The 23109-nt window shown below is 37.1% G+C and overlaps 1 protein-coding gene across 1 annotated transcript in view; it reads right to left on the bottom strand.

Moving 5' to 3' along the window:
- Positions 1-23109, bottom strand: part of LOC140244619 (cAMP-dependent protein kinase catalytic subunit PRKX-like) — a 74916-nt gene that overhangs the window by 21070 nt on the left and 30737 nt on the right. The window contains exons 3-5 of the mRNA XM_072324239.1: positions 22608-22874; positions 21212-21331; positions 9622-9717 (exon numbers count right to left, since the gene is read on the bottom strand). Of these exons, the coding sequence (XP_072180340.1) occupies positions 9622-9717; positions 21212-21331; positions 22608-22874 (483 nt within the window). The remainder of the gene's footprint in view (positions 1-9621; positions 9718-21211; positions 21332-22607; positions 22875-23109) is intronic.

Genomic DNA, 23109 nt, shown 5'->3' with positions numbered 1-23109 from the left:
CATGTGGATAATAGTTATGTAAAGATTTTGTGACCTGTGCTGAAGAATTTAGCAAACATCCCTGAATTGATGTCATATCCCCATTAACAACATTTCAATGACAAAGGCAATGGAGTGGACCAACATATAACATAACTTAAGTTGTAATCATTCTTATTCGTTTTCACTATAAGAATTTGCTGTTGTCAAAAAAGAGTATGTTCATAACTGTAGGACACTACTGATGGTTATTTCAAAGAAACAGATTACTCTTATGCATCAAAACTTACAAGAAACTAGTTAAGACTAAAGAATGACTGAAAATCAAATTAATTTTACAAGATTAATTTCACGATAAATGTTTTAATTTTATGAAGTTGTCGTCATGTTCATAACTGTTGGACGTGGTGTCCAGGTTATGAACATAAGGAAGAGATGAAAGGAAGTACAATATGTAGTATACAACGCATAAAATCATTAGTAGTTTGTGTTTTTATACTGAAAAAGACAGAATAGTTTAGAATTGTTAGGAAATAGCTACATAACTTTGACATTGATATTGAATAAAAACCGAATCTTACGTTCATAACTCTTTTGTTCATAACCATGTCCACCTTCGTAATTGATGAAAAATTAAAAAAAGATGTAAATGCTTATATGAAGTAATATTTTCATATATTCTTATGAAAGCAATCACTGGTGATACAAAAGTTCAGAAAATGATTTTCCATTACTTCAGAATAAGGCTGTATTATGTTCATAACTGTGGACACTTAAAATTCAAGTGATGTTGCAGGTGATAGTGTATTTTTAATATCAGAGAAATGGGGAATAAAAACCTTTTAATTGTTGGACTGTTACTCTGATCTCTTTTGAATGCTATATTACAAAACAGCTATTGCAATATCAACTGCAATTGTGTGATTTATTTATATATGTTTGGTGGACACCAAACGTTATGAACAAAACCCTAAATATTAATATATCCATATATTTTTATTTAAAGAGCACATGACATGCTCTCAACATAAAAATTTTTGCACTATACTACTTATTTCATTCATCCAATGTCCAACAAAAGCACAATCCTTCCTTTTGATGATGGGCATGAAATTGTGCTGTTTTTAATGTTACGTAGAAAAAGCCAAAAAAAAAAAAAAAAACAAAAACAACCTGCATTTTTAATCTAAAAATGGCTGTAAATACAAAAATATTCTTAATAATACGGAACTAGTCTTACAGCTTCCTTGGCTTTATTTTGTTAAATCTTTATCAGAAAATAGCACCTTGGTGCGGTCAGCAAAATTCTATGGATGTTAAAAACATTGCAGGATGAAGGGTACCCATGATCACAGCCATGCACATATAGATCTAGACTAATAAAAGTAATATAAATTGACATTAGAATAATTACAAAGATTACATAGTCATAGAAAATACAAAGTCAAAGATGAACTCTATGCTGGGACGATAATCAATGTATGATAGTCTAGCTTTATTACACATGCAGCTAGGACCGACAAGCTTGAAACGATCAGCTTAGAAAGGTCTAGATTTACATGCTACTCAAGTTCTACGCCTTACTTACTAACTTAGGCTTAGCTAACCCCATATTTAATAATAACAAGAGCTTCATGTACGAAAATATGCTAAAAGATAGCTAGCCCTAACAGGGTAGACGTACAGGCCATACTTGAAACTCTTTGTCTTGGCACGTACCTGTATGCCAAAGATTGGTAGATCTACTAACTTACATAGACTAAAGTTTGACCTTATACTAGTTTTAGAATAATTCAAGTTAGATTTACATTTAGATCTAGTTAGATCTAACTGTTAGGTCTCTATATTAAACTAACGATCAATGTCCTAAGAAAGCATCAAATTACCTAATTTACTGTAAGTTAGACTAGACCTACTAAAACCAAATTAAGTTATGAGTCATTACATCTGCACTCTCTAATTTCTAACAAGGTTTTGACCAGTCTGACATAAAGTTCGAGTTCACTGTTCCCCGAACATAAAACCCAAATCAGGAACACTCATGACTCAAAACACTCACACATACACACACATACACACACACGTACACGCACACACACACACACACATACACACACACAGACACACGCACAGAGCGACACACCGATCACAGTTAATTTACTCTCACAGCCTACACAGGCAGGACTGGCTTTGCCTACCTTTATGAATGATATTAAAAGTTAAATCTAATTTCATAATGTTATAATGATATTTTACAATGACACAGTGTAACTAGCTCGGCACTATAAAGTTCAGCTAAACTCCCTTACATAATTGATTATGAAACACAGTATAAGAAAAGTAATTTAAGATTTGGTAGTTGTTTTTTTTTTTTTGTACCTTGGTTCGTGATGGCTGTTGCGTCTTCCTTCCTATAAACTGTTCAATGGGAGAGCACAGAAATCGATATGACATCGACTTCCAATTCCATAAAATGATAAATAAGAGAGCGCGCGCAAAAATATTTCGCGCGAAATGTACGAGATACGCGTTTTGTCAATGTTCATTTGGAATCACGGCAGGTAATAATATCGCGTAACTCGATGAACGAAATTTGCAATTGAGATACGAGGTATTATCAGCGCATATTTGCAGTTCCTATTTGCGTAAACCTTGTAACCCAATATGGGTCGAAGTTGGTGTGGAGATACGAGGTTTTGTTAGAACAGATTTTGGAGACATAGGGAGAAGGAATTGCGTATCTTAAGTTACGAGGTTTGTCAGTGCAACTTCGACGTGGGTTAAAATTACGAGGTTTAGTTTCAAGGCGTTTTTGAAAAACAAAGGCAGAATGGCGTTCCATAGGTTTATCAGATGGTGCGATAGGCCATTAGGTACAAATTATGCAAAAAACTCAAAATCTCAAAAAATTGAGATACGAGGTTTTGTCACCCCACCGACGATATATATATGTTTTCATATCTTTCTCTTTGTGACAGTAATTGAAACATAATTGAAATAGCTCAAATAACTGCCTTATCCTGTGTCACTACTAACTTCCTACAGTGCTATCTTTACAGCATGAAAGAGGCACAATTCAATTCTGTACAGCTCTTGGATCCATTTACCTCAATGATCAACTGCCTAACACAGCAACAATAATATGGCTGGGTTGAGATTTCATAAATAAAAGATATCATAAAGAACAAAGCTAATATTTTTGTCTCATGAAGCAAGGTAAAAAATGATTTAAAAAATGATGTAAAAAATGATTACGATGTTTCAGCTGTGAAATCTGCTGGCCTTCATCTGTTACTACCAAGATGATGAACATCTTCCGTACTAAAAAGATACCATGACGGAATTTCAGAAAAGGTGTGTACAATGTCAACTCATCTCCCCAAATAAATGTGCACTCACACACACAAAAAAAAAAACACAACAACAACAACTGAATTTCCAAAAATATTGCACAAACATCCCCTGTCAGCTGATGGCTTCTTTTGAATGGGAATATATCACAGATTTTGCAATAGCATAAACATTATATACACCAGCACAGTTTGTATTACGTAGTCTTGCAAACAAGTGTAAAGTATCTTCTGTGGTTACAGGAAATTCAGGGTTGAGTATGCAATTATTGATCTTGGGTGTATACCAACTATATGCACAGTGAGTTTGGAAAAGGGCATTGTCCTAGTGGGGCCGACGTCCATACCATCATTATACCAGGTTTTTTGTTTGACTATCATACACTGATTGGTACAAACTCAATAGTACGGTGTTTACAATCATACCTCAAAGGAGTTGTGTAAAGCCCCTTATAATAGTATTGACAATGCAAACAGAGCTTATGAGAAAATGGCAGGATCTGTTATTCTACGGCGCTTGAATACTAAAAGTTCCACAAGAGACCTTCACCATGTGAAGTGCTTCCAAGTGTATCAAGGCAGAATAGGTTAAAGGGGAAAGCAAGTAACTGATCAGTGGGAATCAGTGGAAATGCTGGGAGATGATTGTTCAAATCCTTATGGGATTCATTCAAGAGTTCATTGTATATCTATTGTTGTGTGAAAATGATTTGCTTCAGAACGGTCTCATATTCACGTAATGTGCAGATAAATGCTCCGTCACTGACCAGGGACGCTAACCTGAAAGCATTAAACTGCACATTACTTGAATATGAGACCATTCTGAAGCAAATCATTTTCACACAGCAATAGATATACAATGAACTCTTGAATGAATCCCATAAGGATTGGAACAATCATCTCCCAGCATTTCCACTGATTCCCACTGATCAGTTACTAGCCTTCCCCTTTAAGTTCCAAAGTGTTTTGTGTTAATGCATATGTGAGATTCATGCGAACATTGATTATTCACTAAAAACATTTCCTACAGACTGGATTATTCATTTCTATGTGTGTGTGTGTGTGTGTGTGTATGTGTGTGTATGTGTCCCAAGTGCTATTTATCTTAAGATTGATCTCACTTGCACATGTACTAAATGGCATCTTAAATGACATGAGAAGGATGAATTTATGTGTTTTTCCCCGCTTATTATTACTAAACTGGAAGGTAATCTAAAAATATTTTGATTAAACATTGCTATATACATAAATAAATAAATAGATTGAGCTGAAATTTCTTCCATGTTATTTCCATTATAAAAACATAACAAACATGGACATCCACAAAGTGACAGGATAATGTGGGACATTCTCACTGAAGTTTTTTTTTTTTTCAAAACCATCTTCAACTAAACTGGACTTCACAGTGACAACAACATTTCTAGCTGCTGAATAGCTATTGTAAGTTGTAGGTGAATGGGGTATTGTATGAGCCACATTCTACAGGTTTTGATTTTGTGCAAATTTTGCAAGTTGACTAATATTTGCACACTTCAAGGACTTTTAATGAATTGGAAAAGTAATTCTATGTGCATTTGCCAAACAACCATTTTATATGTTTGCATCATCTGGATCAGAAACTATTATCATTTTCAATGGTGTTTCTGAGTTTGTTTGGGGGTACTTTTGAGACCATCTCTGCTCATCTCTGCAAGCAATAGACTAACACCTAACTGATGAATTTCTTTTGTGTAGTCCCACAATTAAAATTCACACTATTGCAACCTTGTCCCAATAACAACATAATTCATCAACCTCACTTTAAGAGGTATAATTGCAGGAATGCAAGACAAATAATGGCAGTGTTCAGTCACATATATAGGATTATTACCTATATGTATGGTTATGTTTTCGTTACCGTTGGTTGGTTTGTTAGTTAGTTAGTTTGTTAGTTTGTTTGTTTGTCCGTGTGCAAAATAACTCAAAAAGTTGTGCACGGATTTGGATGAAACTTGTAGGAAAGGTTGGGAATGACACAAGGAACAGATGATTGAATTTTGGAAGTGATCAGGAAATTTGTATGGATTTTATGAAGGATTTTGATATTTTGGCAGGAAGGGTCAATGAACTTGGGAGTTCAAGCTGTGCATTTTTGAGGTTTTCATACACGCACTATTAGTGCTATAGTTTCTGCTAGGGCGAGGCGCACCACGCAGCTGAGGGTTTATGACATAACAGAGGCTTCTATATTGGGAAATTGGACGATTTTGTCAGCACGCATACATATGGGTGGAAATCACTGATCTGTTTGGGAAGAGCAAGATCATTGGTGGAAAGTAGCTGCTTGGGCGGAGGTCTGCGCTCTCAGAGTGTTTTTCTAGTTTCTCACAGCAATCATTTGCCTTGCACACATCGTTCACTCATTTTCCTCCTTAACCCAACAGCAACCAAGACATCTCTAGGGGCCCTTCACAATGTTCCTGGATGCCCCGTGACTCTCCATTTCAGTGCGACCTGGTCTCTCCACTCAGGTGTTTATTTGTACCACATGGCACAAAGTAAACGTGTTCCCGATTCTCAAAAGAGGGTATATCTTAGGCACTCAATTCAGGAAAAATCCTGAAGAATTACTGAAATAGGGGGTCTTTAAGTATTTATTCCCAAAATGTCTTTAATCAGGGGAGGTTGTAAAATCGTTCCAGAACAATCCTGAAAAAAAGGTACCGAAAAGGGTCAGTTTCAAACCCCTGAGAAATTCCGAAATAGGGGTAGTGTGGCTTCTTGAAATTTGCACTGATTCTCCCAAATGTATTTACTTTACTGCACATACTTTGCTGTAAAACATGCTGGGCTGGCTTTCTTTTTGCAGCCTATTTCACAACGTGTGCTGCATGTACATCATGCTGCTTGTACTTTCGCTGGCAGACTTTTCAACCACAGAAAACTGCAGAAAAAAAAAATGTCCTCAAATGCTTGAACTGCAGTCGAAGCATGTACTACTTACCACTCATCAAGAGTGATTGATAACAACTCTGAAAGAAGCCATACCTCCCCTTCTTGCTCTGAGATTCAAAACCGCAGAATCTACAAAGGCCTTCCTCGGTCATGTGTGTACGGACGATAATCTTAAATCGTGATCGTAATTGTCATTGTACTTCGGCATTGCAATTACGCTTCTCGACCTGTATGAAAACGGCCCATCAAACTTTCTTGGCACCCAAAATATGATGTTTAGCCATCGATCATCTCGTCCGTCGCCTTCCCCTCCCACCCCCCCCCCCCCCCACCATTGTCAGACCAAGACTGAAATCTGTGGTAATTGTACCATGGGGTCATACGTTTGGGTGTTACAACAATTATGGATATTTGAGCGTACCCATACGTGCTTAAACTGAAACAGAGATAGATGTAGCGATCTATTCTGGACTCTGATGATGACTTTCACAACTCAATCATGCACAACATTGACAATGACTAATTCTCACCTGCATTTCCCTGTCCTAATCACTTCAATGATTTTGCCAATCACAGAAAAAAGCAAATATGCCTACACATTTATATCACAAATCTCTCTCTCTCTCTCTCACTCTTTCTCTCAAAATACCAGGTTGTGTTCCATGATTCTGTACAGCATGAGCTTTATACTTTGCAAGGTACAAATGCAGATGCTACCACATTCACAGCAAGTGGACTCCCATTTGGGTAAAAACCCACTCATGGAATGAAAATAGCTCATGTTTGCAGGACATTTCATCTTAGGGAGTAAAACCAGAAATCACAGGAGATTTTGTACTTCTCGTATTTGCTCAATGGATATCACACGTCAAAAATGCGCACTTGCTCAGATATGTAAATATGCAATTGCTCCGTAAATATGCTCAGTCAAACTGTAACTATGGCGTATTTACAATTTCTGACTAAACTATCACCAAAAGAAAACTTTAGGCCTATATGCAAATATATGTGTTTCATCAAGTTTCATCAAAGGAAATTCTAAACAATATTCCCTTCAAAAAGAAAACTAAAGAGAGACAGAGTGAAAGTTTGCACTCTGAAAATATGTTTGTACATTAGGCTACTCTATGGCAGAAAAATGTGTGTGTCAGTTTACAAAGGTTGAAGAGATCTCCCCTGCCCCTGGAACATTACAACAAGCAGCATCTGCCCAAACTCAGTGTTAGGTAGGCCTATAGACCTACATGAAGGGCTTTTTTTCCATTTTAACTTTCTCATAATAGATGGCTACTGTATTTAATATTATATACAACTGCATGTGGTCCTGCTCTTTGTTCTGGAGCACATCTAGTATCAGAATTCAGAATGTGTTTTGACAGGATTCTAGAATGGATAATGTCATCCAGTTTTTGAAGTAGCTCAGAATTTTGCTGTTGACGTCACAGACAAAACACACGAAAACTTGCTGGTGTTTGCATCACAAAACAAAGAGTAGAAATCTTGAAACTAGGTGAACAAGACAAAAAACCATTTGGCTCTGCGACAGAACTTTGGGTCTAAGTGTACACAATCAAAAAAAGAAGAAGAAGAAGATGTATCCCCTGAGTTTTTAAGAGCACTGTTGATCAGTATATGGGAGGGTAGACTCACTATTAAAAATCCCTCACCTTTTCTCGGTAATTCAGAATTCTTGAGGACAATCGAAAGGAAGGAGCAGCAAGACTATGCTGGTAGTTTCATGCATCATCAGCTATTCACAAACAACTTTTTTTTTTTCCATCTCTGAGAACCGGGGAGGTATTTGGGGTAAATCGTCCAAATAATCTGTTCAATGTCAATGAAAGTCTTGAGTAAAGCATAAGAAGTACTCAGCCGAGGGTTAAACTGGCGGCGTTACCAGATAGTCTCTTTCTTCGATGTCCTTGGCTGCTTAATATTTTCTGCTGACAGACGTGACAACAAAACACCCATCTACTCCAATAAAAGGGAGAATAATTTCTTTGCTTGACTCCTACAAGTTTCTCGAACATCAGGGCAGACATATCCTAATTTCATCAAAGCACATTTCATCACAGATTAGACGAACATCCTGGATCCTTCAACATATTTCTTGGATACAAACATACAGTAAAAGAAGCAAGCCTAACATACTTCATGAACAGACCAAGTGACATTTGAGATGCAAACCATGTTCAGTCATCAACCCCTTGTTCCCAAACATTTGAGCCATTCTATATTTTGTTTTGTTTTGTCTTGTTTTTAAAAAAAGTGTGGGTGGATGCATTGAAGATCTGAGACAAACAGAAAAAATTTCATTGTGTCGTTATGAGAGTGCATAGTAAAATTATGAATATGAGGGCAATACCCTGAAAAGTGTTGTTTTGATGAAAAGCAGGTCATGTGGAGAAAAAAAATAGAACTATTCGCTGAAAAATACTACAGACGACTTGGAATAAACATCATACACCAAGGTAAAGTGCAGCCATACAATGGACAGTTGCCATCAAATACTACAGATGAAAAACAAATAACTTTTGATCACGTGATTCCATTTTTCACATGAGATATCTTACCTTACCTGGGTATTGAATCTGTTGTTCAAATTATATAAAAATATAATGTCTTTACAAGCATATACTGTGAAAATGGAAATTTTCACGGTGTTGAAATTTTCATGTATTTTGCGCAAAGAGAAACTAGGGCCAAGATAAAAACCTGTGAATATTTTTGCTTGGTATATGTTCCAGTAGTTGATGTCTCGATTCCGTGGAATTAAAAGCACACGAAACTCTTCTTACCCGACCAAAATTAGTCAAGTGAAAATATCCACGTTTACAGTAGGTCCTATATAAAGTAATGAAAAATATTAGGGTTTTTTTCTAATGGTTTTGATACTTTTTTTTTTTTTTTTTGGGGGGGGGGGGTTATCTGTGAAACCGAGCCAAGGTATTTACAAAGGCAAGAATACATACACTACGCAGAAGGGTGTTCTGCTTGGCTAAGTTGCTCTGGGAAACTAAAGATCAAAGAGCTGGGGGGGGGGGGGGCAGGCACACTGAGGTTATCTGGATGGGTGATCAAGAAATCTTTACTTATTTCCGCCGAACGATGTAAGGTTCACTTAGCCTTCTCATCTAGCTATGATGCTGGCACATACATCATGTAGATAACATAAAAGAACTTAAATATTCGTAACTTTGGAACTTCTTGTTCTAATTTCACCAAACTTCATTACTGTGCTAAACTATATATATATTTTTTTCTGATATTCAATGAACCCAAAAGATTTGGGGAGGGGTTACAAAAAAGCACTACAAATGCACAGCACCCAGGATGCTCATGGGAGCGAATGACTTACTTTGGTTTGGCTCCTATTGACTTGGGCCAGTCAATCTTGCAGGCTAGGATCTTCTCATAGATGCCGAATGGATTTTCGTCGTAGAATGGGGGAAACCTATAAAATGAGAGAGACAGAGATTGATTGCAGATGAGGATGCTACCCTCACTTCAACTGCTGAACACCTTGTTTAAAAAAAAAAAGAAAAAAAATGTGGCACCTCAACCCAATTTTCTTGATACTGAGGGGATTCCTAAGCTTATTTTCGCCTAATTACAATCAATGAACGTTCTGGGTTACTGCAATGGTTACGGCAATGTTGACAACTATGCATGCATGATTACACTTCCAGTAAATCACTTGAATGGGACCATGTATCGTGTCAATTATCTGACCAATGCTTTGCACTACAAGGGTTTGATGTAACTGCACCCAAATTAAATCGCGGATCATTGATCAAATGACAAGGAGGACAGCAACTCCACAGACTTTGCAAAGTGCCTGATTTAAACGGGGAAATATTTTCTTTCAAGGGTTCAAGAAATCCTTAAAATCATTCCCCCCCCCCCCCAATCCATGCATAGCATAATGACTAAACTGTATATATGCTGCTCTGGTGGACTCTTGGGCCATTTCAGTTGTGAGGTAATTATCATCAGGCACAAATGAGCTGCAGAAAAGCTACAGTAATTCACTTCATAGAATGAGCTCTCATGCATTAGATATTCCTAGAGAATCAAGGTTGGTGATTAGCGACGACGGAGCACAACTAAGTGAGTACCCAGTATTGAGACAGTTTAGGGCAGTTAGATTATGCATTTGGTGCAATGTCCCTGCGACAATCATTTTGATTGCACACAAGTTAACCAGCGAGAAATACTGAATTCTTATTCATGTAAATTAGTTACTGGTAACATGCAATTTAGTGATATAAAAATCCACTGCATAAAAAAACAAACAAAAATAAAGCAATGTGTCAAAAAGGTTTCTATTCAGTACACAGAGGTTTTGCAGAAGACTTCAAACATGAAGTTACGCATTAAGGGTTTTTATAGTTTTGGTTGAGATGGGGATTCAGGTTTGAACTTTTCTTAAGATGATTAGAAACCACATACACATGAAATATTTTGGAGGATGCAATTGTAAGAGGAATTACAAATTTATTTGATGAAATTTGATTTTGAAATGGCCAAGATATTCAAAAACAAAGTAGCCCTAACAAAAGGTGGGACCTACAAAACTGTATCTTTCAGAAGGGCAACTTTGTTTTGCTTTGCTTTTGGATATCTCATCCATTTCAAAATCAAATTCCATCAAATAAACTTTGAATTCCTCTTTTAATAGAATTGTATCTCTTAGATATTTCATATAAGTGGTTTCAAATTATCTCACAAAAAAGTTCAACCTCAGTCAACATCTCACCCAAAATCATGCTATCCCTTCAAAGGTACATTTTTCCCTTCAAAGGTGTGTTTTATTCACATCACTGTATTAAAACCTGAAACGTAGGGAGCATCAGAAATCCAATGCCGGTATAGTAACTGTGGCCTTGCAGATCACATAGCAACAACTTGCTAGCCATTGTGGAATCACCTTGGCTAATGTAACAATAGCATCTGACAAAATTTACTACAACACTGGGCAAATGTATTCTTAATATAAATCATATAAATATTGGGATCCATGACTGGCCCAGCCAATTCTAATCATTCACTGCCTATCAGGGTACATTCGTAAACCACAAATAGCATCTGTCATCAAATATAATGTGAACTGAAGCATATGAAGAGTTTGTTCGCAAAAACCGATAAGTCCATATTTGCCAAATGGAGATATTTGCGATTAAAGGTCTAGAAAAATAAAGAGAATAATAAGAAAAGTTTTGCTTCTTTTGACCATAACTTAAAAAATGTACCTTTATATGTGGTGACCAATATATCTTTTAAAAGGTGCTATTTTGTACTTTATGACAGAGACCGTACTTCAAAATCTTCAAAAATGGACTTATCAGTTTTTGCGAACAAACTCTTCATATTATGCTCATCGGTAACAGTTGACTCCAGTCAAGATTCTCTGGCTGTGAGTATACCAGTACTTACAAATTTAGATCAGTTAGAAAGCTACATACACAATTTCGTTATGGGGATCCTCGAATATATGCCAGCAGGACCAGTCTCCACACTCTATAGTATCCCCACACTACCAGGTCTAACCTGTTGAGGACAGACTGATTTTGCTAACTATGACACGCATTTCCCATAGATACCTGCCCGAGTATACTCAAAGAATCGTCCTCGACGGATTAAATTGATTGTACAGTATTGGTGGAGATGAGAATTGGGATTTCAACTTTTTGCGAGATACCACGAAAACAATTATGAAATAGTGTTTTTCTCTCCATTGTGTTTTTTTTTTCTTCTTGTACATGTATTTTGTTAGATAATGTAATGTTATTATTATCACTTTGTTCTTTGTTATTTCAATGAGAATTGAAAATAAATGAATTGAAAAAATACAATTTTTCGAGGAATTCACAATTCATTTGATGAAAATTGGTTTTTTAATCACTTTGACATCCAAAAACAAAGTACAAAAAAGTGAACCGAATAAAAGGTGGGTCCCCCTTTAATCAGGAAGGTTCTTTTTTGGATATCTCAGCCATTTTAAGAACGATTTTCATCAAACAAACTTTGAATTCCTCTTAGAATTACTTGCTCTTTCATATTTCATGAGAGGTTTCTCATCATCTCACCAAAAATATCAGAGACCTGAAGTTAGGTCTCAACCAAAACTGTACGCTCCCCTTTAACATCACCCCCTCCCCCCAGATCTCCCTCTTGATGCACCTAGGACTGGAAGATTTCAGCGTTGCTATCTTCCTCCCCATCCAGACAGTGATGAGCAATTCTCATAGCTTGCCAATCGTCCCTGACATCATCACAGAGGGGGCAAGGACCGGTGACGATGATGATGACACTCACTACTTCTTTCATCTCTCTCTCTCTTTCTCTTTTTGTTCATCCTACATCCTTCTATCTCACTCCACCCAACTTTTCAATCCTGGCTTTCACACGTACCAAGAATGCATGCTTACTGTACGAGCTGAAATTTTCGTGGTGGTTTTATTTTCGCGAATTTCGCGAATCGTCTTCGAACCGCGAAAATAACAACACGCAATTAACTAAGTTCAGTTAGATCCTCGTAACCGCGAAATAAACAACACGCGAAAATGTCCTCCAAGTAGCAATTCGCGAAAATATCTGTACGCGAAAATTTCAGCTCATACAGTACTTTGAAACATATTCTAATGATCATGCATCACTAAAATTTTGCCTTAAACTAGGCATTCTTGCCTTGTGAATGGACAGACTGGAATCGGGGAGGGTGATTTGAATCGTAATTCCAATCGTGTTTCAAATGATGGTCCAGAGGTGGTTTAAAATCACGTCTTGCCAGAATTAAGCAACGAAACGACCATGTGACTGTAACTGACCTCCAATCGTGTTTTTTGGGGCGGAGCTCATGGCAATCTTTCAACCACTTCCGCAGAAAGACCGCGCTCCTCATTTGCTCACAATGTAGTTGAAGCATGTGCTACATTGTACTTATGGATCGAGATTGATTGACTGGAACTTAGAAAGAACACAAACCTCCCCTCCCCACTCTGAAATTCAAAACCGCAGAATAAGCGAAGCCTTCCTCGCGATCATATATATGAATGAATAGTGATTCAAATCATAATTGTAATTGTGTTCGTAATTCAACAATCAAATTACGAGAAAAGCGCTCTCCGTACGTGTAAAAGCAAGCCATGTTTCTTTCTCTTTCTACCCATGTTCCTCTTTCCATTTCTTGTCCCAACCCAGCTATCACCCCTACCTTCCACACGAACATCAATGCTCCCTACAAACTCCTGGACAGCAAGACTCATCTTGATTGATTGTGTTATTCATATACAAGTATAAACCGAGCTGAACAGTGCAAACAATCCATACACAGTGCCATTTCATGAGGCATTTAGTTTGATTTACCATCACTTAATCACAACATGACATTACGCAGCTATAAATACTACACTCGCTTGAACTCCTGGTCAAACCGTTCCCTCAAGGATAGTGACAAAGTGTCAAGATACTGCACAAAATGAAGCGATGAATAGTACTCCGTATCAATGACACCAAAGTAAATTATCCATTAGTCACTAACATTAATGACAGCACACTAGCTGTATAAGACCAGAGTAACGAAACGATTCAGACCATGCAAAAAATAAATTCTAATCAATGCTATCTATGTAACTATACATGTTGATATACATGTTGACGTAACTATACATGTTGATATATGTTGACATACATACATTATCATACTATAAAACCTAAAATTTTTGCATGCATGAAACTTTTGCAAATATGTGAGGAGCCAAGATTGGGAAAAGTAAAATACATAAAAGTATATGAAACTTTTTGTCTACATACTGTATTGCATTGACTGCCTGCGGCAATTTGCCAAAGTTTCGTGCTGTTAATGTTTTTGGTTTTACAGTATAATTTGTCTGTGTCTATGTGCACGTAAATGACACTTTCCACCACAACATAATGCTCAAGGCACTTAACAAATTATTGTAACCCGAATCAAACCCGACTACCAACAGTGCACCCACTCCACTCCCTGGTGAGTAGTCATACCAGCGTTTACCACTTTCAAGCCAGCCACAAACATCCTACGAAATCCAACCGACTTCATAGGTGCGTTCACATTCATAGTAAAATACCACAGTATTTAAAATACTGTGGTATTTTGTCAGGTGAATGCAAATTCACCATGACAAAGAACATCACAAAATACTTTGACAGCACTTATGGTGGTATATAGTCAAACTTCACACATAATGCACACACGAGATCTGAGTGTAGATCGTGTCAGAAAAGTATCATCGATTATACAGTGATGTAAGTCTCATGTAATCTGACACATTTCCCCGTTATTGTTGTTGTTTTTGTGTGTTTTTTTTCAACAGAGGAGATATGCTTTTGCACAGTGCTTATAATACCTCCCAGAGGTTTTAATTTTGGGCCAGAAACGAGACGGATATCTAGCAAATTGCTGTACGTGGTATCTATCACTATGACATTTGGCTAATGATGAGGCCAACAAACTAATGTGGTGTTTAAGACAACCATACTTGTACTTCAAATATGAATGTACCTAGTGTACACGCAGCTTCCTACTGGGTCTGAATTCCTGCACTTGGGTTGGGAGGAGCTCGTGTGGAGAAATGTCTTCTAATACCCTATTTAAAGTCTCCCTGTCTCTAGGAGGACCTCAGGAGGACATGCCGGACGAAAAACGAGCATTTTTCTTCTTTTTACTCGGCGGTGGGTAAGAGAGAGAGACCCCTATTTAGAGTACCCCTGGTCATCTAGCACAAGGTCGGTATATACTCTTTTATGAACACCAGTGGAAACCAGTATTGCAAGAGTTAGTGTACACACACAAGAATTAATGGTTTTTGAAAGCCCTATAATTTTGGGTGTATGTAAATGCAGATTTCTGGTAGTATGTAGGTTTAAAAAAGCTCAGATTTGTTTTCAAACGAAATATATTGCCATAAACATTCTCTTTAATTGGGTGCCCTCCACAAATATAAAATACCAATTAGAAATATACATATCTTTTGTATATATAGAAATCTGACAGCAAACTCTTTTGAACAGTTAAAAAAAAAATCTTTATGTTCAAAAAAAAAATTTGACTGAAAAACTACTTTAGAACACACAAATATGAATTCAGGTTTATTAATCGGCGAATTCTTATTCTTTACTACGTAAGAACAGCCTGTACTCTAGAAATCTGTTGATTCTGACTAAATCTTGTAATTGCCCCCAGAGTGAATGAGAGTCTGTCGAACATTTCTGACTCGCTGCTTTCATTTGCCTTGCTCGCACTTTGCATTTTTCATCGGCATCCCGATCCTCTCTCGACACGCCGAGGGCAATTGCGTGCATAGTCCGCGAAATTGTATCCCCATCATCTGCGGCGCTTTGACATCCGCCTCACTAGAGGCTTTGATTGATGGGACGACATCTCCTCGTAATATTTAACGTCCTATCAGTCCTGCATGGCTACCTTCGTCCGAGCTTGTGACTCTTGTCATTGAGTTTAGTCTCCTGTTTCCATTGCGACTTGTACCCTACGAATCAGCCCCCTCCTATTACGTGACAACATGAATGCAAAGTCAAATTACCGCTAACCTTTGTATACTGTCGTCAACACAAAAGTTTCAAGTACATCTGTCAATGATTCTAAAGTGTCAATGTTTTCTTTAATATGATGAATTGGTGACTGACAATGTACTATATTAAAACTAGTGAGTATTCATTGCAAATACAAGGGTCTTTTTAACAGGAAAGCTGTCTTGATGTGCAAAATGTAAATATGATGCTTCATCAAAGAGAGGGAACACCAATAATTGATCAAACTGTTACAATTTCTTGATATTGATCGGGCAGCTAAAGATTCAAAGTGAATTTTTATATTTCCTTTAACTCTGGGCAACATTCCTTTTTTATAGGGCCACTAAAATTTCAGATTCAAAGATTTTAATACCCGAAAGAGCAGTCGGAGGAAAAAAATCAGTGTCAAGTCCTGAGGTGAGTTATTAAATAATTGAAAGAAAACCTATTTTCTTGCAAAGATGTTTTACCAATCTTTGCATTGCAACATGAAAGCTGAACGCTCTATTTTGTTATTCATGAAGCACGCTGGATCTTGGGTCATCATCTCCTGTGCCACTACCGGCATTATCTCCGTTGACAGCCGCCTGATGAACATGAATTCCCTTGTGCCAGAAACCCACGCGGCCCAATCAAAGCCTTATCGTGAAACTGGAATCCTAGAGGATTTCTTCCTCCACTGTAGGGAGCTCAGACGAACCCACCCACTCGGTTTCTTCGACCAGCTTTGGTCTTTTCAGCTGCATAAAGTGCTATCATGGAGCTTTCAGGGCCAAGTGCAATCTTATACCCAATTTATACAGGGCATGTACTATATAAGTTGTTATTTTTGCGAGGGTTTAATATTTGCAAATTTCACGCATCACAGTTGGATCTTGAATCTAACAACATGCAAAAATTTCGCCATGCATGCACTAGGGCTCAGGGAAACAGTGCATTTACCATAGCGTTCGTGTCAATTTGTGAAAACTCCATCTCATGAAAATGTCTGTGACCTCCTCATTCGCTAAAATATCTGTACATGTGAAAATAACAGCTTATAGAAGAGTAAAACAATTACAGCGCTCCACGAACACCCCTGAAGTGCTCTGAACTCTGAATGAACAGACAATGGGAGCCCTGAAGTAATGTAAAGTTATGCCCTTCTTGAGCTGGACTACAGTAGGTAGGCCCTACAGGAGTGGTGATTATTATTATTATTATTATTATTATTATTATTATTATTATTGTTATTATTATTATTATTATTATTATTGTTGTTGTTATTATTATTATTATTATTATTATTATTATTATTATTATTATTATTATTATTATTATTATTATTATTATTATTATTATTATTATTATTATTATTATTATTATTATTATTATTATTATTATTATTATTATTATTATTATTATTATTATTATTATTATTATTATTATTATTATTATTATTATTATTATTATTATTATTGTTGTTGTTATTACTGTAAAAGTGGATATTTTTGCGCGAATCAAGCAATGTGCCTGTTACTTTGAACCTTTTGCTATAAAGATTATGAAACTTTCTCATTGTGCTAGTAAACTGCCCATAATCAATACCAGGTTCTAATTTTTCCCTCATCAAATTATAAGCATGAGGGATGAATCCTTGGACCAGTTAATAAAAGTGGCTGAGTAAGAGACTAGCTTCATATCACACTGCCCCACAAGGCTACAGTGCATGCCATAAAAAATTGTGAATGCTCATAAAGTTGCATTCCTACAACACTTCTGAACACATTGCTCAGTCCACAGAATTATGAGACAGAAAGGATACCATGAACAGTCCTAGGGAAAGGATTGGTATCTATTACCCTTCCCCTTCTACCCCATCCCTCTACATCTTCACCAGTTAATGGTATCGGGTCTCCCACAAGTCACATCTTCCCTACATGTCGACTGAGAGAAGTTGTGAAGATGAAGACTAATGGAATAATGAAATCAAGGGCAACATGTAAGCCATTCCTTAACATCACCAATATTGACCACATCATCTCTCGTAATACAGCTTTACTCCATCTTAACTGAACTGAGAAAAGTAGTGAAGGAGGCTGTGTTCATCATCTTTCAAATGTTTGAGACATGTTTCAATACCTTACGTATGCTTACAATATTCTGCAAACATATCTTTAATTACGTATTGTGATGTAATTTACATATTCAACTTCTGTAAAATATCTAGGGCCTATATGTTTCTGTTGGAAATGGGAAAACAAATCACTGAATCAATACCCACTAATTAAAATGCATTTGCAAAGGCCTTTTTAATCACTTTTCTCGAGTTGTTGCGCTTATCATCCCAACACCGGGTCGAGAGGGAGCCTTGTCAATGCGCAGCTCCATTGCACTGTTTGACCCGTGGAGCAGGGGTCAAACATAGGACCTATATGTACAATGTACCATACATATTATGCGTGGTGTGTGGTGAAATTGGAAATAGGAATTCTGGAAGGCGGCATATGGGTAGGTCTTCAATATAAATGCATTTCAAAACGACCCTGCATTTGTATCATCTCTACAGAAAGGGGTTTCTAACCCCATAATAAAAAAGCTTTGCATTTATCATCTGCCAAAATCTTCCCGAAAGTCATTTGGAAACCTTAATTCTATGCCAGAAGTGAGTTGGTAAACGCACCTGGAGATGACTTGTCAATTATACCATTATTCATTATAACATTATTCATTAAAAAGGGCAATGGCACAAGGATTAATCAATTAAAATCAAATATTACGGTTTGTTACGGCATGGGGTTATCATCAACCTCAGACTCTATCAAAGTCATAATTACAAAAAAAAAACCCACAAAATCAGAAACTGAAAATTTCACAATATGTATAAATGGAATGTCCACTATCGAAATGACTGAAAATTTCAAAATCAAAAGTTTGAACGAAAATTGGGATGTAGGATGGTTCAGATGACCTCTGACGAAAACATTAAAGGGAAAGGCTACCAGTGATGAGGATTACCTGTCCCTCCCCCTCCATCTCCCAACCCCATCCCGCCTTAACACCAACATCAGTGATCATGTCATCTGTCTTCACTGCTTCACCCCATCTCCCTGGTCTTTAGCTCTAGTTTTTCCCCCACCACCAATGAAACCCCAAAGAGATCAAGTATTGTTGGCAGCAGCAGGCATGGTGCATGCCTGAAACATTCTTCTTCACGGTCGGGGCATGGGAGAGGACACAGAGAGAGATGTACAGGCATTCAATAAGCCCCACAGTCTGACTAGCCTTTGATTCAGGCAGCACAATTTTTGTTTTCTTATAATAATTAATAATAATTGCACATTTATATTGCGCAGTTTCTATGAAACATATACTCAACTGAGCATAACAATATGAAATAATCAAAAGAAAAAAATCAGACTGATAAGAAAGTAACACAATTTAATTCTTTAAATGAAAATCATACAATATAATGAAATTAAAAGACTAATAATTGCATAATCATAATACATAAAGTATATCTGATATCTGGGAACCATGCGAATAATGTACTGAACTGTGACTATGGGAAACTTTTCTTGTGCCACAATTCCATGACTCTAATATTACTACAGTCCTGCCATGAACTGTTTTTTTTTTATTAATAATTTTGTTAAGAGGGGAGATAAACATTTTATACAAACTTTACCTAACTAGCCTTAACTCCAGGCAGTATGGCATCATTTTTTGTGTAATAATTTGTTTTCACATTTAGTTATGTGTACTGAAGGTATTGGGATTTTTGCATCTTACTTTTTCTACTTAGTTGATGTGCAAGGTTAAAATGCACTTTAATAGAAGACCTAACAACTTGAAAGCCAATCTAGGTGATAAAAGCAATCTCGTGTATTTGTGCAATGTGCAAAATATCTGCATTCACACCATTAGCCTCGCCCTTATTCAACTGGCATTCGAGGAGTTAACCTCGATACGGTGATCAGAGAGGTGATGTCTCTGGTAGCTATTCGGAGGCACGACCCCAGTATAAATGTTTGGAGTATTTTGGTGGGAGGATGCGAGCAACAGGACGAAGTTGATTTATCATCCCACACTGATGAGGGGCCAAGCCAGTCATACCCCACGCCTGGACGGCTTCTCCGCCCTTTCCCGTTCCAAAACAAATTCCTCACAGTCGCATATCAACCTTTGAGCATCCATTCAACTACCATGGTAACCGCTAACAATGCATGAAGCCATTATATGCTGAAAGAAGGAAAAACACTGCAAAACTTTGTTTAGTCCTTACATTCATGTGAAAAATAGATACTGTTAATCAAAAACAGCAGTCTAGGTTTCCATAAAAGAGAACATTGTGAAGAAAAATGAAATTACAGACATGATTATCATGTAAAAATTGTGATAATTATCACAACTAGCACCAACTGACTTGGCTGGTCTGCTGAAAACATCAGCAAGAATAACCATCCAACTCTTTTCCATTTTCTGCAATTTCAAAAAGTTTGTGTAACTGCAGAGATACTCCAATTGAATGAATAAATCACAATAAAGCTAACCCAAAGTGACATATCTGGTTTGGTAGAAAAGTTTGGGGGGAGTTTCTTGCAATCATATTAATTTTTGCCTAGTGTTATTTACAGACCTTGGATTACATTTTTTGACATCAATCTAGCAACCCTATATGTTATCCCCTCCTGCAACACTGACAAGACACATGACAAGATGGATAGAAGTAGAGTATCATTCATCAATTATGGGAATACCTGCACCTGGACTTGTTACCAAAGATGATTTCTGCGCGGTATCAGAGGGTGAAATACTTTAAGGAACTGCCTTTGTTGCTAGGTGACAGAGAAAGAGACAATTAGGGAATGTTGGTAATATTCCACTTTGTGTGACATAATGGCAATGCACCTCTCCATACCATTATCCATTGCGATGAATACTGTAAAACCAGAAATTTTTGCGTGTATTCTTAATTTGTGAACTTTGTGAGCCAAGATTAAATAAAAGTGCACAGGAATTCCGTAAGGGGGAGGCGCCTTTACAAAATTAAAGGGGGGCACACGCAGCTCCCCATTTTTTCTTTTTATTTCTTTAGTTTTAACAGAAAATAAAGAGGGGCGCACGCCCGGTGCGCCCCCCTCTGGATCCGCCACTGCTAATGTAGTATGCATTGAATGCCAGTGGCAGTGCCAGCAATTTGCTTACTCCAAGCCATGAGCCAACCTACATATTAAGTTTCCCTTTCATGCAGGGCTTTTTACACCCTCAAAGATACCAACTTTAATGACAGTGTAAAGAAGACAGGAGCATGAACCAGCATTCTTGAATACATCCGTAGCATTCTATGGCTTGCCTGACATATTCCTGATGGAACCCAGCTACCCCTAACTTACCCCGCCAGCATCTCGTAGATGAGGATACCAAGAGCCCACCAGTCCACCGCTTTCCCGTGACCTTTGCTCTGGATGATCTCCGGCGCTAAGTACTCCGGCGTCCCACATAACGTCCACGTCCTGTTTGGAGAGAGAGATCCAGGAGATGGCGATAGTGAGAGAGGAAAGAGACAAATGATGAATCCATTATGTGTGCCCACTTTGCCAAAGTTTATTTTGCAGAATTAAAGGGCATCAATGCCAGAAATGTTTAACTAGGATGCCATCCCTAAAATCATCTTCATTTCCCTCTAAATGCACACATCTATAAAGTAAAAAAAAAAAAAAAGAGAGATGAATATATAAGGATAATCACCATGCCACCTGAATATTAACAGAAGCAGATATAGACAACAGTTATTGGACTCTCCACAAAACACAACTTGTCCAAAAAGCTGCTGATATTGAATGACCAATGTTGACGATTCTACCAAGTGGATCATTTTTGACAATGTTTCTTGTTTTCCAAAATGTTTCTTTTTTCTTTTCTATGAGCACTTTAGCATGAAATTAGATCATGCTACATTTTATCCTCAAAAATATACTACAAATCAAGACTTACAACCAAAGTAAAAGTTACTCAAAAACAATTTTTTTTCTCATCTTTTTTTCTCTTTTATCTCAGTGCATGAGAGCTATAGTGGCTACAGATCACTTCTAGCATGTCAATGAAAAAAGCAAATCTGCCAGTATGACTACAATCACTGTCATAGTCACTAATATATCACCTTAAATGTCTCATAACTGGCCATTATAAACACCTGACTCTGATTTCATTTCCTCACATATTTAAAATGATATTCGCAAATTTTTGTAAAAGCAGCAGCATTGCGAACAACAAGACAACTTACGAAGATATCGTTGGCCGAGAACCATATGGGCTTCATCACAATTGTTTTGGTTTGTTGTTGTTGTTGTTGTTGTTGTTTTGTTTTGTTTTTTTTGGGGGGGGGGCATTGAGTTATTGGTATCATGTTGTAGAGCTCATTCTCTTCTACACGATGGTGTCAAATTTGAATTATTTTTATGAGCTGTAAATTGTAATAGATTAAAACCACAGGATGTGCTATTTCACTCAATATTTGGAATGAATGCCTATGAATCTACCCAGCTTTTGATTGAAAAAACTTGTTATTTCACGAAAACTGATTGTTTCGTATTTATTTATGCTCAAATCTTAGAATGCGATAGCACCCTTCTAGTTCTCAGCTGATGATAAATTTGCACCAAATGCTTTGACTGCGGTGTTCTGAACACAAACAGGAAAACATGTCTGCATAATGTCAGGCAAAACATTATTATTTTCTGTACATGAATGAAAAAATAAACAACTCATTAATAGGCAATGCTTACTCACCTATTGTCAACCAGCTTCTTGGCAAAACCAAAATCGGTGAGCTTCACGTGCCCCTCGAGATCCAAGAGTATATTTTCTGGTTTTAAGTCCCTGTAAACAATGTTTTCCTTGTGTAGATAGTCTATTGCAGAAATGATTTCCATGGCATAAAATCGGCTGGTTTCGTCCTTGAAATGGCCGCTATTGCGCAAGTACGTGAAGAGTTCGCCGCCGCACGCATACTCCAGTAACATGTAAAGGAACGTGTCGTTGTGGTATGTCCAGTGCCTGGGAGGAAGAGATAGGCAAGAGGTGAGAATGTGTATATCAATGAGTCAAATATAGAAAAGAGCATATTTTGATGATTTCTGAAGAAATATCTTTTTTCTTAAATTTCAGAACAAAAACCCCCAAGGTCATACAAAGATGTTATATCTTGGTTTCTAGAATGCACCCATGCTTGTGACAGAGGTGAGAACTATATCAATAAGTCATTTTTTTGGATGATTTTTCTGAAAAATAC

Source organism: Diadema setosum, chromosome 21 (assembly GCF_964275005.1).
Source record: "Diadema setosum chromosome 21, eeDiaSeto1, whole genome shotgun sequence".
In the NCBI taxonomy this organism is placed as follows: domain Eukaryota; kingdom Metazoa; phylum Echinodermata; class Echinoidea; order Diadematoida; family Diadematidae; genus Diadema; species Diadema setosum.
The sequence above is the reverse complement of the archived record's forward strand: the minus strand, read 5'-3'. Positions and strand labels throughout refer to the sequence as shown.